At 35.3% G+C, this 16,508-nt stretch overlaps 1 protein-coding gene across 5 annotated transcripts in view; it reads left to right on the top strand.

Annotated features, from left to right (window-relative positions):
- The first annotated feature begins 1,378 nt into the window (after nucleotides 1-1,378).
- The window catches only part of LRRCC1 (leucine rich repeat and coiled-coil centrosomal protein 1), a 38,440-nt gene continuing 23,310 nt past the window's right edge, over nucleotides 1,379-16,508 (top strand). The window contains exons 1-6 of one of the 5 annotated variants that reach the window (XM_047725110.1): nucleotides 1,379-1,706; nucleotides 4,230-4,435; nucleotides 4,720-4,785; nucleotides 7,610-7,777; nucleotides 9,978-10,153; nucleotides 10,244-10,450. In XM_047725110.1, the coding sequence (XP_047581066.1) occupies nucleotides 1,618-1,706; nucleotides 4,230-4,435; nucleotides 4,720-4,785; nucleotides 7,610-7,777; nucleotides 9,978-10,153; nucleotides 10,244-10,450 (912 nt within the window). In that variant the 5' untranslated portion in view covers nucleotides 1,379-1,617. The remainder of the gene's footprint in view (nucleotides 1,707-4,229; nucleotides 4,436-4,719; nucleotides 4,786-7,609; nucleotides 7,778-9,977; nucleotides 10,154-10,243; nucleotides 10,451-16,508) is intronic. The other 4 variants (XM_047725111.1, XM_047725108.1, XM_047725109.1 and 1 more) reach the window with 4 other exon arrangements.

Below are 16,508 nucleotides of genomic sequence, written 5' to 3'. Positions count from 1 at the left end.
GTTTTAGGTTACAGTATAATACTTATCCTCATTGAAAATTTAGTTAAATGGATATTCAGTCATAGATTATTAGTCATACTATTATCAATCATTTTATCCTACATAACACATTTTCTCCAGAATTTACTGGCTTAACACAAAACACTTTATTTAGCTCACATTTCTGTTATTTTGCACTTTGGGGTGGGTTCAGCTAAGCACTTCTGAGCTCGTGTATGTATCTGTGCATCCTTTGCTGGAGTGACTTGTTTTTGCTCTATGTAGTAGCTCTCCTCCAGTTGGCTAGCCTGGGCTTGTTCAGATGGCAGGTCAGCCAGTTTTCCAAGAGCGGGAGCAGAAGCATGCAAGGTGTCTTGAGGCTCCCACTAGAATTAAATGAATTCTATTGGCCAAAAAAAAAAAAGTCACAAGCAAGCCAGGAATCAAGAAGCCACTGAGAAGATTCTACTTCCACATCTTATTGGAAGGAGCTGCAGACATATGGCAAAGCACATGGTTATAGGAAACAGGGAATTGTGGCTACAAATTTTATGTGAAAGGTATAGCTAAATAATACGAGACTAATGGCATTTAAAGTCTGGAAATATCTTCAATATTAGAGTAGAAAGTTAGGCTTTTATTTGACTGCTAACAGATGCCACCAAAGATTTGAGTTCCAGATAGTGACAGGTTCAGAGTTGACACAGCTTTTTTTTCCATTTTTAAATTTTTTTTAAAAGTAGGCTCTTTGCCCAAGGTGGGGCTTGAACTCACAACCCTAAGATCAAGAGTCAGATGCTGTACCCACTGAGCCTATCAGGTGCCCCTGATATTTTTTATAAAATATTCCCATGAGTTAGAGAGCAATCTAACCAGGTTTTGTTTTTTTTTTCCACCTTCTACCATTATTGTTTTCCTACCTGGAATGCCATTCACTTCCAGAATTCCCCTTGACCTAGCAAGGATCTGCTCAGTCACCAAAAACTTTTTAGAAAACTGTCCCGCTACGCACATCACTATACAGTTGGTTTAAATGCTCCTGTGCTATTTGTAGCACTCACCCCATTGCACGGCAATTCTTTTTTTTCCTCCATTGAACTGTGAATGCTTCCAGAGAACGAGAATGGGCTTCAACTTACTCCTCCTGTCACAGGGAAGTGCCTGGCATCTGTAAGGCATCCCATAAATGCTTACTAAATCAACAGTAGGTGCAATGGCCGGTGGGGGGATAACTTATGGGTATGTATGGCTACAGTTCTGTAAAGACAAACTGCTGCTAACTCGCCTTCAGAAGTCAGTCGCCTAATCATACAGGAGAGCGTCTCAGGAAAAACCCATTCTTTATCCACCAACCACACACACGGGATGATGTTTCCCTTTACGGAAAGTCCCAAGAATCGCGCCGTGGATACCGTAAAAGGGAGGGAAGCCCTTCGGGAAGAAAACCGGGCTTCCCGCTTTACGGCACTTGTCAAGGCGGCAAAGCGCCCGGCTGTCAGTTGGAGGGGGGGTGCAGGGGGCCGTCGCCCCCCCCCCCCCCGCCTCGGACTGGACTTCCGCCTACCCAGAAGGCGTGTTCCGGGCTCTCCCACCCAGCTCTGGGCGCCGGTTAAGACCACGGTCCCCGTCGCCGGTGCCATGGAGGCGTCGGTGGAGGCGGAAGTCGAAAATGAAGACGGCGACAGCATCTGCGGGGATTTGTGCTTCATGGACAAAGGCCTGCGGAGGTAAAGGGTGCTCCGCAGCCGGGAGCGGCCCGCGCGTTCCGCAGGCGGCCGCCGTAGATAGCAAGCCGCCCCGGAGCGGAGGCGCCACGGCTTTACTCAGATCACAGACGCTGCCTGGCTCCCCGCTGCCTTACTGCGCCGTAACTGCTCTTCTGAAGTGCCAGGTCCAACGAGTCCTCATTCCTTTCCTCCTTGGCCTTCTGAGTAGCCTGGACACTGCCCTACGATCTCATTCTCTACCAGTCTTTGGCTGACCTTCCTCTTTACTGGTTCTCCTTTCTTGACGGATTATTCTTCCTTTGCTTGCGCTGTAATGGTTGGTCGTCTCGGGTTCCGTCTTGTGTCTGCTACTTTTTCTCTTACCTTGACAAAAAGTGGCGCTGTGGTAAATTCGGCAACCGTGGAGGGAAGGTTTACTGCTCTTAATTAGGTTTTCCTCAATTCCCTTTGCCTCCCTTCTAATTTCTCCTTTGCAAAGCACAATGATCCATATATACATAAACTTCTTGAGAGAACTAAACATATTTAGCTAATCATTTCCTTCTTACATGCAGCCCAAATTTATGCACGACTTACTAGGGTCTTGATTCTTTACTGACTGGTCCCTGTCTACCTTTTCGGCATTAACCTCTTAACATTTCTCCATTTTTCTGATTAGCCATACTGATCTACAGGCAGTTCCTTGCTGTGGCATGTCCTGCTCTATGCGGAACCTTGCTGCTGAAAATTAAACCATCCTTTTCTGGATGGTGATCTCAAATTTGCCAGAAGACCCCAGGGAGATGGTTTTTTAAAGGAATATTTACATTTGTGTTTAATAGGTGCCATTTACTGAACGCCATCTATGTGTACATATTATATATGTTATCGCTACCCCTCACAATAATTCTGCAAGGTAGTAATTTTGCAAATGACAGATCTGAGACTCGGAGGATCTAAATAGTGTTCCCAACTTCTTCCGGTTGGTAAGCAACCAAGTTCAAATTCAAATTGCTATTTCTATCTAATTTCACTTTCTGCTTTTTCTACTGTAGCGGATTATCTGCACAGTACTAATTTCCAGAATCTGAAATGTGTGAGAAAATAAATGACTGTCATTAAGAACACGTGTTAATAGCAAGCACAAGGATAGCTCAGTAAATGACTGAGCTAGGGAATTGGAAAATATTTCAGCATCACATTTGGAGATTGGTAGTTTCAAATTTACAAATGCTTTATCTTTTTCTGCCACATGTTATTATGTGCTTCATTCTGAAGTTTAAGGGAGGAGCTGAATGACTTTATGGCATATTTAAAGTGGTTTTGATTTTGAATTTGAGATTCTTGATGCTAATTTGAAAGCACACCAGAATTCCTTATTTTCCTTTTACTCCCTGACTACTAAACTTCTCACTTCTCTGCTGCCAGAGTTGTTTCCTCCACAGTAGCTGCTACAGAACATTAAACAGATGCCCATGACATATGTGGCCCAATTCAACTCACGGTCCCTCGGTCCAGCACTTCTTTTTTTTTTTTTTTTTCAAAGATTTTATTTAGTTATTTGACAGACAGAGATCACAAGTAGGCAGAGAGGCAGGCAGAGAGAGAGAGGAAGGGAAGCAGGCTCCCCACTGAGCAGAGAGCCCGATGCGGGGCTCCATACCAGGACCCTGAGACCATGACCTGAGCCGAAGGCAGAGGCCTAACCCACTGAGCCACCCAGGCGCCCCCCCGTCCAGCACTTCTGAACTATATGCACTGTAGTTTTTATTCCTGGAGCTACCATCTTTAGGAGAGGTTCTGGTTATAAATGGCTGTACTTGAGAGAATGAAGAGATGAGTTCTATTTAGGGGAGGTGCATTCCAAATGTATAGAAGGAAGGATGGATTTTTTTTTTTTTCACTAAAGAGAGTAATAACTAGTGGTTTCTTTTGAAATCCGACTACATTCTGAGTTAAATAGCTGTTGCAGACAGTAAAGAAAGTAAGATTACAAAGTACAGTGCCAGATCTGGACTTACACTGCCTCAGGTAAAAACTATAAGAACTTGGACAAGTTATTTAATTTCTCCAAACTTCAGTATCCTTATGATACCTATTGCTTAGAATTGTTGTGAAAATTAAATTAAATAAGGGAACAGAGGCTTAGAGAGGTTAACTCATTTGTTCAAGTAATTTAGCAAAAAAAAAAGTAGTAGAATGAAGATTTGAACTGGAGTATTATGATTACAGCATCATTACAATTATAGCTTTCGTTATATGCTCATGACTTGGTTGCTTATAGAAGGTAGAAATGCCCAGGATGACTTGCCTCTCTTGAGTGGGTTTCTTCTTTATCTGTATGGTCCAGAATACCGATTAGTGGTAAGAAGCACTGTACCTTACAAGATGTTAAAAGGCTACCGCAAGTAGGAAGGATTTTATTATAAAATGAGTAGAGCACATGCGTATCTACATGCTATTTGGTTGATTTTAATTATATTTGGTCATAATTTTCAAATCTGTTTTTTACTTGCTTTTGATAATATATATTTTCTCTTGTAGCATATCAGAATTATCTTTAGATTCATCCCTTCATGCCATCAATCTTCATTGTAATAACATCTCAAAAATCGAAGCCATTGATCATGTTTGGAATTTACAACACTTAGATCTGTCATCTAATCAAATAGATCGAATTGAAGGACTAAACACACTGACAAAACTGTGCACTTTAAATTTGTCCTGCAATTTGATCACAAGAATAGAAGGTTTGTAAGTGATTTTCATGTGATAGTTTGCATAAGGAAGATGATTTAAGTCCACTTTCCTTCTTCCCAAAAGAATGGAATAAATACTATCATAAACTTTTGAAAACTGACCTTAAAATTTACTACATAAAAGTTGTCTTCCAGAAAAGTAAACAGTTTTTTAAGTATTTTGTAAAATACCAGTAAAATTTATTTCACTGTTACCAGACTATAGATTTGCTTCAAAACTGTCTGAAATAGTATTGTAATACCATATAGCATTATTTTATCTTATTTTATTTTAGGACTTGAAGCACTAACTAATCTGACTAGACTGAATTTATCTTATAACCAAATAAATGATCTTAGTGGTAAGTAGATAATCTTGTGTTTTCTATAATGCTGAATATTTGCCACATGTGAGGAGTTAGGCTAAGCTCAGCATGCTGAAAACTGAATAATCCTGTTTTTGACCAAAAATGCCATCTAGAAAGTGTGCTTCAGTCTTAAGTCTTTTTTTGTTGGTCCCAAAGCTATGGCTAAATAAAAAATAGGAATACAAACTAGGTGAAACTAGGTGATCAGTAACAGAAAAAAACTTGGATAAGAGGGCCTTACTTCAGGAGAATAATGTTTTAATCTTAAATAATTGATCAATATGCTATTATATTAAAAATTATATAAATTATTATATATATAATAATTATATAAATTATTATATATTATATATGTATTATTATATAAAGAATAGTTCCAGTAGAACTTTTTACAGTGATGAAAATATTAAATATCCTTTCCGACATGCTGACGAATAGCCACATGTGTCCTTGAGTGCTTGAAATGTGGCTGTGCAGTGCGGAACTGAATTTGTAATTTTAGTTTAAATTTACAAAGCCACATGTGACTAGTGCTACCATTGAGATCTTATAGCCTATTGGACCATACTACATTCCAAAGGCTATATTGTAAATTGAAGATCATATAATTTTCTTTTTGACTTTTAGCAGGTCTAAGAAGGTTAAACAATTTTACCTATTTTTTAATTGATTAAAGTGATGCACTGATAACAATGAACAAAGTTTCATGATTATTCTAAGAATTATCTCTTAGAACTGGCAGAATTCTTCTAATTATCATCATAATCCTGGCAATATTTGAAACAGTCTTATTCATGTATTTATTTTTCTCCCATACTAGAAAAATACTAGCCTATTCCAGGTATTTCATATACAAAAAATTAAAGCAGTCTACTCCCTGCTGTTAAGCCGGAATAGCAAAAGTCTATTAATTTTTTAAAACTTTTGCCCCCAAAGATGTGAAATTAGTGGAGTTGAGTATTAACCCTAGCTCTGTCACTGCTGTGTGATGTTGAGCAAAGAATATTACTGTTTGGATGCAGTTGCCTTATCTGAAAAATGTGAGTCTTGGATAAGATTGTTCATTTATTTACTCAACAAGTATTTATTGAAGATAACTGTATCAAATACTATTCTGTAGTGATAAAAAAAAAAAACAACAAATAGATAAGGTTCTTGTCATAGGGCTTACCCTGTAGTGGGGAAGAAAAGCAAAAAATGACATAATGTCAGCCCTTCAAAAATAAGCAAAAGATTTGAGCTAAGCATTTCCCAGGAGGAAATCTAAATGGCAAACTAGCAAGCACGTGAAAAAAAAAAATGTGTAGCATCTTTAGTGATTAAGGCAACACAAATTACTACTTCATACCTACTAGAATAGATAGTTTTGAAATTTATAATTTATAATACAAAATACTGGTGAGATTATAGAGCAACTAGAATTTGTACACATTGCGAGGAGAACTGAAAATGGAACAACTACTCTGGAAAAGAGTTTGAAGGTTTCTTACAATGTTAAACATACACTTACCATATAATCATGCAGTCCCTCTCCTAGGTATTTAAGAGAAATGAAAACATGTCTGTTCAAAAACCTGTACATGAAAGTTTATATTATTATATAGCTTTTTATATAATCATGTTTATATGACTCTATAATTTTCTGAAACTGTAAACCATCCATATGTCTGTCACCTAGTAAACAAATTATGATTCATCCACCTGATAGACTACTGCTTGGCAATACAAAGGAATGAACAGTCGATATAGGCAGCAACGTGAATAGATCTAAAAAGAATTAGGCTAAGGGCAGGGTGTGAGACACAGAAGGATGCACTATATGGTTTCATTTATATGACATTCTGACCAAGACAGGTTATAGGAGCAGAAATCAGATCACTAGTTTCCAGGGTTTGAAGATGGGACACATTGACTAGAGTGATGGAATGTTCTGTATCTCAGTTATAGTAGTAGTTACACAACTGTATATGCTTGCTTATGTACATTGAGCTGTATACCTGAAAGGGTTCATTTAGTGACTTCATATCAGATTATAATAAATATGAAGAAAATACAATAGGCAACCATGTAAGTCTTAATAGATAATTCTTAGAATGATATATAATGATATATAATGATAATAATTCAATAAATAAAGGCAGTGTATATGATAAGTGCATGCAAAGACACTAAGGCATCTTTAACCTTGTCATGATAAAGGAAGAGAAAGACGGGTAATATGGCTAGAGCATAGCAAATGAGGGATTAATGTGCTAATAAAAGAGATGAGAAGGTAGGCAAAGGCCAGATCACAGCTTCATACTCTGGGTAAAAATGTTTGCATATTATTCTAGGTGCAATAGGAAGCCATAAGAGGGCTTTAAACAAGTGACATACTGTTTTTAAAGGATCACTTTGGTTGCTGAGTGAGTGAAGAATGGATTTTAGGAGAATCGGAGTGGAAGTCAGGTGACCAGTTAGGAAGCTATTTCAGTGGTCTAGGTGAGAGATAAAGGAGACTTGGACTAGGGTGAGAATAATGTAGAGGAGCACATGTACTTCTCATAGAAGTACATGCGTTGACCTTGGGAGGTCCATACATTCTGTTTGAAGAGAACCAGGGACCAGGAACCTCTGGGCTAGGGTCTCGAGATGCTAAATCTGTTTCTTCAAAATATCAAATGTCTTTACTCATACTGTTTATTAGGATAGCTATTTGCAGAGACTTCTTATTAATGCTTCTTTGCCTCAAAATCTAATCTGTATAGAATTATTTTTAATTAGCTGTTGGAAAAATGACTTTGGTGGCATCAAAAGAGTTTTTTTTCCCTTACTGCAGGTTTGATTCCCCTTCATGGAATTAAACATAAACTTAGATACATTGACCTACATAGTAATTGTATAGATAGTATCCATCACTTACTTCAGTGTGTGGTAGGATTGAACTTCTTGACTAATCTTATTTTGGAAAAAAATGGAGACGATAACCCTGTCTGTCATGTACCAGGTATGAGCAATTAATACTTTTTGTAACAATAATACTTTTTGTAACAGTTAATATTCAGAGCTCCTTTGTTTCCTGTAATTGGTATTTGTGACCCTTTTATTTGTCTTAAGCTTTGCAACTTTTTATAATATATTTGGAAAAACATAATTACAAATAAGTAATTTTATCAAGACAAATTCAGTTAAGAGAATGTTTATCTGATAAATCTCTTTAGACAGTTTTATATTTGATAAGTGAATGCCTCAAAATTAGATTGTTATGATCTATTCTTAAACAGTATAATACTGTGCAGCCGTAGTATTATACTAAAAAAAAGAATGTGGAATCTTTAGCTATTGATAGGCAGTTATCTCCACGATACACTGTTTTTTTTTTTTTTTTTTTTAAAGATTTTATTTATTTATTTGATAGAGAGAGATCACAAGTAGACAGAGAGGCAGGCAGAGAGACGGAGGGAAGCAGGCTCCCTGCTGAGCAGAGAGCCCGATGTGGGACTCGATCCCAGGACGCTGAGATCATGACCTGAGCCAAAGGCAGCGGCTTAAACCACTGAGCCACCCAGGCGCCCCGTCCACGATACACTGTTGATAGAAAAAAGCCAGCTCATTTGAAAGCATTTCATGTAATTGTTTATCATTTGTATGCAAAGGGTAACATATGTGGTATATTTGCTGATTATATATATAAAATATCTCGAAGGCTATACCAAAAATTGTTAACAATGCCTAACTCCAGTATTAAGTAGGTAGGAATCAGGAAATGCAGAAAGGGTGGAAAAGGTAGCTGGGAGTCAGGAAATATTAAGAAAGTTTTTTCCTGTGTACCTTTTTGATTTTGTTTGTGAATGTGTTAACTTAATAATATAATATATATAGAAGATTCTGCCAAAAAGCCATTTGATCTAATTCAGAATCACTGAAGTTGGTAAATACAAAGCAGACCAGACTACTATTTCTTATTAACACTTATTTCAAGTGGCTTAAGCAAGCAATAAGATACAAATGTAAAATACGAATATATACTCTAAAGATCAGCTGAGTAGAAGTTGGTGACAGAGTTGGCTCCAATCTGTCATTAATATGCAACTGTATGAAGGCTTTTCCCAGAATAGAAGCCCGTTTTGATAATTTTATTTCACAGAAGAACATAATAGATGTGGGATGAACTATTTTCCTAAGGCCATATAATAGAGAGTCTACCTAAGTATCAAGACAGACCTCAGTTTTCTGGGGAAACCCTGTTTTTTGGGGTGGGGGAGGAGCCTTATTTCTAAAACAACTTTATTTTTGTTTTCTGTACTCACCCAAGTTGGATTTTTTCCCCTAACCATTTGTCTTAAGAATCTCTGGTTCCTACAGTTTGAGCCTTTATTTTTCACTTTATTTGACGAGGTATTTCAATACGGTTGCCCTCCCCCTAGAATTGAAAGGATACTTACTACTACTAAAATAGCTTTTTTCCCCTCAAAATTTCTAATATGGATTTTCCAGATTCTTTCTTTCTTTTGGAGTTCTTCCAACCACTTCATTGGCCTTTTTAGAAATACTTGGTTTTAACATTATATTTCAGCAAAGTTAAAGTGTTTCTTTTAGCCTAAACACCAAATGTAAATTTGTCAGATTTCTCATATTTCATTGTACGTAGAAAATATTCTTGAATAGTTTATAGATTGTCTATCTTAATCTTAATTATATCTAATTTAAGGGAGAAAGATGGGGACATTTAATTGTAAAATAAAATAATACTTATAATACTAAAATGAAATAATATTTAAGGCCTCATTAGCAAAATTCTGAATTTCTGGTGGTTACCCACATTATCCTGATTTATATTTATACTAATCATATTACAAATAAAAGACATGTTTGGCTTTCTGTTCAGAATAAATTTACCAGTATCATGCATTTATAACTTTAAAGCAATTTTACAAAATATAAATCCAGCAATAATGATTTTTAACTTTCTGATTATCACCAGGAGGATTATGTGGGAGGGGTGGTGGAGAGTGTTTTGTTTTATAGTTAAAACGATTACATACTAGAGAAGGACTAAGTAGCTTTTCTTACAAGTATATTAGCTGTATTCCAAGACTAATTTTATCATTCAGGTGATATAGCTGGTAGGTGATAAATTTAGTGTATTTGAGAAATAATTAACTTTTTAATGCCTAACTTTTCATTTTGAATGATTTGTTTCCAAGGGTACAGAGCAATTATGCTCCAGACGTTGCCACAGCTTAGAATCCTAGACTGCAAGAACATATTTGGTGAGCCAGTAAATTCGTCAGAAATAAATTCATCACGCCTACAGTTCTTAGAAGGTCTTTTGGATAACTTAGTTTCTTCTGATTCTCCTCTAAATATAAGTGAAGATGAGGTATGGTATTGTTTTTTTCTAATAGAAAAGATACCTTCCAATTTTAATTCATGTAAATTTAAAAGATTTTGGTTTGTTTCTGTATCATAGATAATTGGTAGTATGCCAGTGGTAACACCACCCATTGATGAGATAGTTCCCTTGGATCAGTTTGCATCACCAACAGATACTGGTTTGACATCACTTATATCTATATGTCCATCTTCTGAGCCGGAGAAAGTTAACCATGAAAACAATTTTCATAACGACATGAAACTTCAGAAATTAGATGATCAAATTTTACAGCTTCTCACCGAAGTAACTATTTTTCCTATATTTCTAAGCAGTGTTTGTTGGGGAAAAAAAAAAGTAGTTAAGAAAAATTTAAAATAAAAATAACATATAAGCTAACCAACCCAAAACAATTTATAGTTAACATTCTGTTGTGTATGTATTTTTTTTTCCTTTACAGAAATAAGATTCTGTTTTGTAATAGTAGTAGAAAAAGATGACATACTTTTTTCACTCTTTTTCCTTATTGTCCTTCAAGTGTTTATTATTAATTCCTTTATTCTGCTATACCTCACATTTTTTTCTGTCCAACCAACCTTTTGACCTTGAGCAAACTCAGAACTCTTCTGACTCAATGTTTATAAACATAGAGGATACGTGAGTTACCTTGTGCCTCTACTATCTACAGTTGTTTAAAGGTCAAAACCACTTCTAGAATTTAGAGCTGAATGACAGGTTAACTTACATAGTTCCTGTTTCAGTTTCTGTTTACAGCAGACCCTCACCAAATTAATCTCTACTTTCCTGAGATATTCTTTACCCCTGCTACTGGTACACTGGCTTTTAGAATCTTTGAATTGTGAGAATGGACAATGCCTAGATTTTATTGCTGTTTGGGTCTCCAGTCTGTGCTGTAGCATTCTTGAATGTGATCTACAATAACAGTTGTTTTCTTAAGCACCACACTTATCAGAATGCAGTGGATTATTATTTAGCCCCTATCTGGATAAAGGATAGAGAAGTTGTGGTATAGGCCAAAGAAGCTATTAGTCAAATGTCAGTTTAACCTAGTTATTTGTAATTAAATTTTAATATTCAAAATATTTTTCTCCAAATGAGGGGGGGGTGTGGAGTAGAAAATGCTAATGGTAGAATTATGGTTCAAAAGGTTTTTAATAATTCTGAACTATTATCATAGTTATAACACTAACATAACAATGCTAGATAAACAAAAATTCTACCTTAGGGCAGTAAATGAATAGGGCTATAAGGATTTTGTGTGTGCCAGAAAACCCTAGACACCACTTGAGCCACAGAAGTAGGTAGGAATAGACCTGGGATAAGAATGCCAGCTTTTATATTCTTTGACATCCTTGATAACGTGTCACTGAGCTCTTAGGTCTTAGACTTACTGTTTTCTCAGATTTCATCGTTCCTCTTTTCTAAAGGCTGACTCTTCTGCCAGTGTCAGAACTTAGATTTAATTTTAGTAACCTGAATTTGAGGTGAGCTTTTGCAACTTCTTTAATGCCATCCTCATTTCATTCTTACAACAACCCAATCAAGTAGCTAGGGATCAATATATCATTCTTATTTTATAGAAAAGAAACTCAGGAGTTTATGTAAGTGTCCTTTAGTAGTAAGAGTTGAAGCTTCAGACCCAAATCTCTGATATCCAGCCCAGTATTCTTTCCACCAGTATGCTTCTTACTCGGTTATAGTGATAATTCTTCCTACTTTGTAACCAAAAATAGGAGTCTAGCTATCTGGGGGAAAAAACATGATTCATTGCTCTGCGTATTAAAAAAATTAGGTGAATGTTAACTTGTGTGAAAGGTAAACAAACAATTTTAATTTCCATTGATGTATATACTCAGTGTAATTTCAAAACTAGTAATTAATAAGTCAGGTCATAAAATTACTGAAAATGTGCTATATTACCGTGATGTTTTTTCTTAACTATGAGACTTAAAATTATTTCACTGATTTTGAGGTTCTCTGTGAAGACTTCTGTCTTAGTTTTTCCCTATCATTTTACTACAGAATTTTCAAACTTAGAACAAATTTGTAAGAATTTCATAGTGAATACCAGTATACCCAGAAACTAGATTCCACTGTCAGCATTTTACTTTGCTTATATCATCATATATCTATCCATTTATTCGTTGTTAAAACTATCTTATGACACATTTCAAAGCAAATTACATGCATTGGTATATTTCCCCCAAAATACTTAAGCATGTATATTATTAACTTCAGTATTTTTTTAACCTTATCTTTTGATGTAAAATACAGGTAAGTGGGAGGCTGGTGGCTCTGTCATTAATCATCTGCCTTCCACTCGGGCCCTGATCCCAGGGTCCTGGGATCAAGCCCAGCATCGGGCTCCCTGCTTGGGGAGCCTGCTTCTCCCTCTCCCTCTGCCTGCTGTTCCCCCTGCTTTGTTCTCCCTTCCCCTTTCGCTCTCTCTCTCTGTCAAATAAATAAATAAAATCTTAAATAAAAAAAAATACAGATACATGTTTTCCCTGAATTGACCATATACAAGTATATACCTGTTACCAACTTCTATGGAGATAAACATAACCATCATCAACATTACCCATTCCCAGTCAGTCTTCCCCCCGCAAGGCAATCACTTTCCTCCCTTTTTCACCATAGATTATTGAATGCTTCTTCCAGAACCTAATATAAAAGCAGTTGTACAATACTCCTTTGTGTAAGGCCTCTTTCATTCAGTATAACTTTGAAATCATTCCATGTTGTATATCTGTTCTTTAGATCTTTTTTATCACTCTCAGTAGTAGTTTCAGTATATGTTTTACATATCTTTTATTAAATTTATTCATAGTTTTTTTCTTTTATAACATTGTAAATTGAACCATTTCTGTGGTTTCATGTTCCATGATTGCTGCTTGTTTGTGAAATACTGTTTATTTATTTATTGATATATATCTGTATCTATATCTTGGATCCTGTGACCTTGCTAAATTTATTTAATAGTGTTAGTACTTGTTTTATATTTTCCTGGTGATTTCCTACATCAACAGTCATATGGAAACAGTTTTCCTTCTTCTCTGACCTTTATGCTGGCCCTTTATGCTTTGTTGCGATAGCTAGGGTTTGCAGCGCAATACTGAAGATGAATGGTGAGAGTGGGCACAAGGATCTTATTCTGATCCTCAGAGAGCCTTCTATATTTCCCAATTAAGTATGATGTGAGTCTTATGTTTTTCATAGATATCCTTTATCAAGTTAAGGAGTTTACTTCTCTTCCCAGTTAGCTGAGTTTTCTGATGTTGTTGAATTTTTTTTACTAAATGCTTTTTTCTGCATCTGTTGAGATGATCATATATTTTTTTAATTTTTGACTCACATGATAGTATGAATTACACTGATTAATTTCCAGATGTTAAACATTACATTTTGGGGATAAACCTCATTTAATCATGATAAATTATCTCATATATTCTTGGATTCAGTTTGCTAATATTTTATAAAGGTTTACAATTTCCTCATGAGGGATATTTGTTTTTACTTTTATAGTGGCATCTTTGGTATCGATATTAGATTAATGTTGCCTCCCTTAATGAGTTGAAAACTGCCCCCCTCCTCTAAAATTTTCTAAAAAATTCTTATAATATTGGAATTATTCTTTCTTAAATGTTTGATAAAGTTCACCAGTAAAATTACCTGGGCCTGGAAGGTTTGTGATAATGAATTCACTCTCTTTAATAATTATAAGGCAACTCATTTTCTATCTCATCATGTGTTGCTTTAGATAAGTTGTGTTTTACAATTTGTCCATTTCATCTAATTTGTCAGCATAAAATTATTACTAATATTCTCTTACTGTCTTTTTAACATCTATAGGATATGTAATGATAGCCTTTCCTTTATTACAGATAATGATTTGTGTCTTCTCTTTCTTTTATTTTACAATTTTTAATTAATTAATTAATTAATTTGTCTTGATCAGTTTAGCCAAGGCTGGGTTACCTGGGTGGCTCAGTTGGTTAAGCATCTACCTTTGGCTCAGGTCATGCTCCCAGGGTCCTGGGATGGAGTCCTGTGTCACCTGCTTCTCCCTCTCCCTCTGCCCTTCCCCTTTCACCCCCACCTCCTGCTTGTGTTTCCTTGCTCCCTCTCTCGCTCTGTCTCTCAAAGAAATAAAATCTTTTTAAAAATTTAGCCAAGATTTTGTTTCTCTTACAAAGATAGTTTTGAAAATTTTATTTGCTTTCTGTGTTCTGTATTATTGATTTCTACATTTTATTTCTTCTACTTACTTTGAATTTACCCTTCATTTTTAAGCTTAATGTAAGTGCTTAGATGATTAATTTCAGAACTGTCTTCTAATTTAAATTAATTAACCATCTAAAACAGTGAATATTTTTAAGCACTGCTTTAGCTACATTTCACAAATTTTTATACATTTGTTTTCATCATTGTTTACCTAGAAATATTTTCTAATTTCTCTTGTGATTTATTTCTTCATCCAAGGATTATTTAGAACTGTCTCATTTAATTCTTAAGTATTGTGGTTTCTAGATGTGTTCTGTTAGTAACTTCCAATTTATTTTCATTTTGTCAGAGAACATTTTGAAATTTACTGAGACTTATTTTATAGCCCAGCATGTAGTCTGTCTTGGTGATTGTTCTTTGTGCACTTGGACAGAATGTTTATTGTACACTTGTTAAGTCAGGATGGCTGGTAGTTTTTTCAGATAGCTCGTGTCATTACTGATATTTTTATCTAGTTCTATCAGTTACTGTTACTGATTTTTAAAAAATTTACTTGTCTGATTCTATCATTTGTATGGAAGATGTTAAAATCTCCATCTAAGAGTGTTTCTCCCTTTAATTTTCTTAACATTCACTTATTATATTTTGAGCCTCTGTTATTAAGCACATACATGTTTAAGGCTGTGCTGTCTTCCTAATGAAGTATTCCTCTTTGTCTTGGGAGTATTCTTTGTCTTGAAGTCTGTTTTATCTGATATTATATAACCATTTCAGCCTTCTTATGCTTATAATTTATGTGATAAATCTTTTTCCATCAGTCAGGTTTGTGTTTTCTTTTTAAATAATAGCGTTATTGAGTTATAATTCGCTTACCATGAAATTCAATGGTTTGTACCCATTACCAGTCCCTACCATTTTCTTCCAACCCTAGGCAGCTACTAGTGGATTTTATTTTTATATGGATTTGCCTGTTCTGGAAATTGCATGTAAATGGAATCAGCAATATGTGGCCCTTTGTGATTATATTCTTTCATTTAGCATGATGTTTTCAGGTTTTGTCCACTTTATAGCATATATCAGTACTACATTTTTTTTAAAATGTAAGTTAATTTATTGTATGGGTATACCAAATTTTATCCATTCTTCATTTGATATGTTAATTTGGGTAATTTCCACTTTTTGACTATTATGAATAACACTACTGTGAATATTCAGGTATATGCTTTTGTGTGAACATAGGTTTTCATTTCTCTTTGCTATATATAGTAGTGGAATTGCTAGGTTAGATAGTAACTGTGTTTAACCTTTTGAGGAATGACGAGACTATTTCCAAAGCAACTGCACCATTTTACATTTCTTCTATCATTGTATGAGGGTTCCACTTTCTCTATATCCTCACCAACTTGTTATTATCTGTGGTTTTGATTGTAGCCATCCTACTGGGTATGAAGTGGTATCCCATTGTGGCATCTATTTTCTTTTTAATTGCTTTATCTATATATTGAAGTAAGTTTTATATATTGGTGTGTCCTGTTTTTAATTCAGCCTGGCCATCACTCCTTTTGAAGAGTCCATAGTCCATTGACATTTACTATAATTGTTGATGAAGTTGGACTTAGGTATACCATTTCATTGTTTGCTTTCTGTTCACTTTTTTATTCATTTTTCTACTTTTTCTATCTTGTATATTTGTTATAATCCATACTTAATTTGTATTTGGTTCTTTAGTCATACTTTTTATTTCTGTGTGTGATAGCTCTAAAAATAGACTTTTCAATACTATATTCATATAAAATGTAGAATTCTTATATCTATTACACTTTGTTATAGTTGCCAAATGTATCTCATTTGGCATTATAAACTCCAGAGACAGTGTTTTAATTTTTGCTTTAAAGGAATTAAGAGTAAAAAATATTTAAAAATTATTTGTATTTACATGTATATAAATCATATATGAAGGGCTCCTGAGTGGCTCAGTCAGTTAAGCATCTGCCTTTGGCTCAGGTTACAATCACAGGGTCCTAGGATTGAGTCCCGCATCCAGCTCTCTGCAAAGTAGGGAGCCTGCTTTTCCCTCTCCCTCTGCCTGCTGCTCCCCCTGCTTGTGCTCTCTCTCTCT

The sequence above is a fragment of the Lutra lutra genome, chromosome 4, assembly GCF_902655055.1.
Source record: "Lutra lutra chromosome 4, mLutLut1.2, whole genome shotgun sequence".
NCBI lineage: Eukaryota > Metazoa > Chordata > Mammalia > Carnivora > Mustelidae > Lutra > Lutra lutra.
The sequence above is the reverse complement of the archived record's forward strand: the minus strand, read 5'-3'. Positions and strand labels throughout refer to the sequence as shown.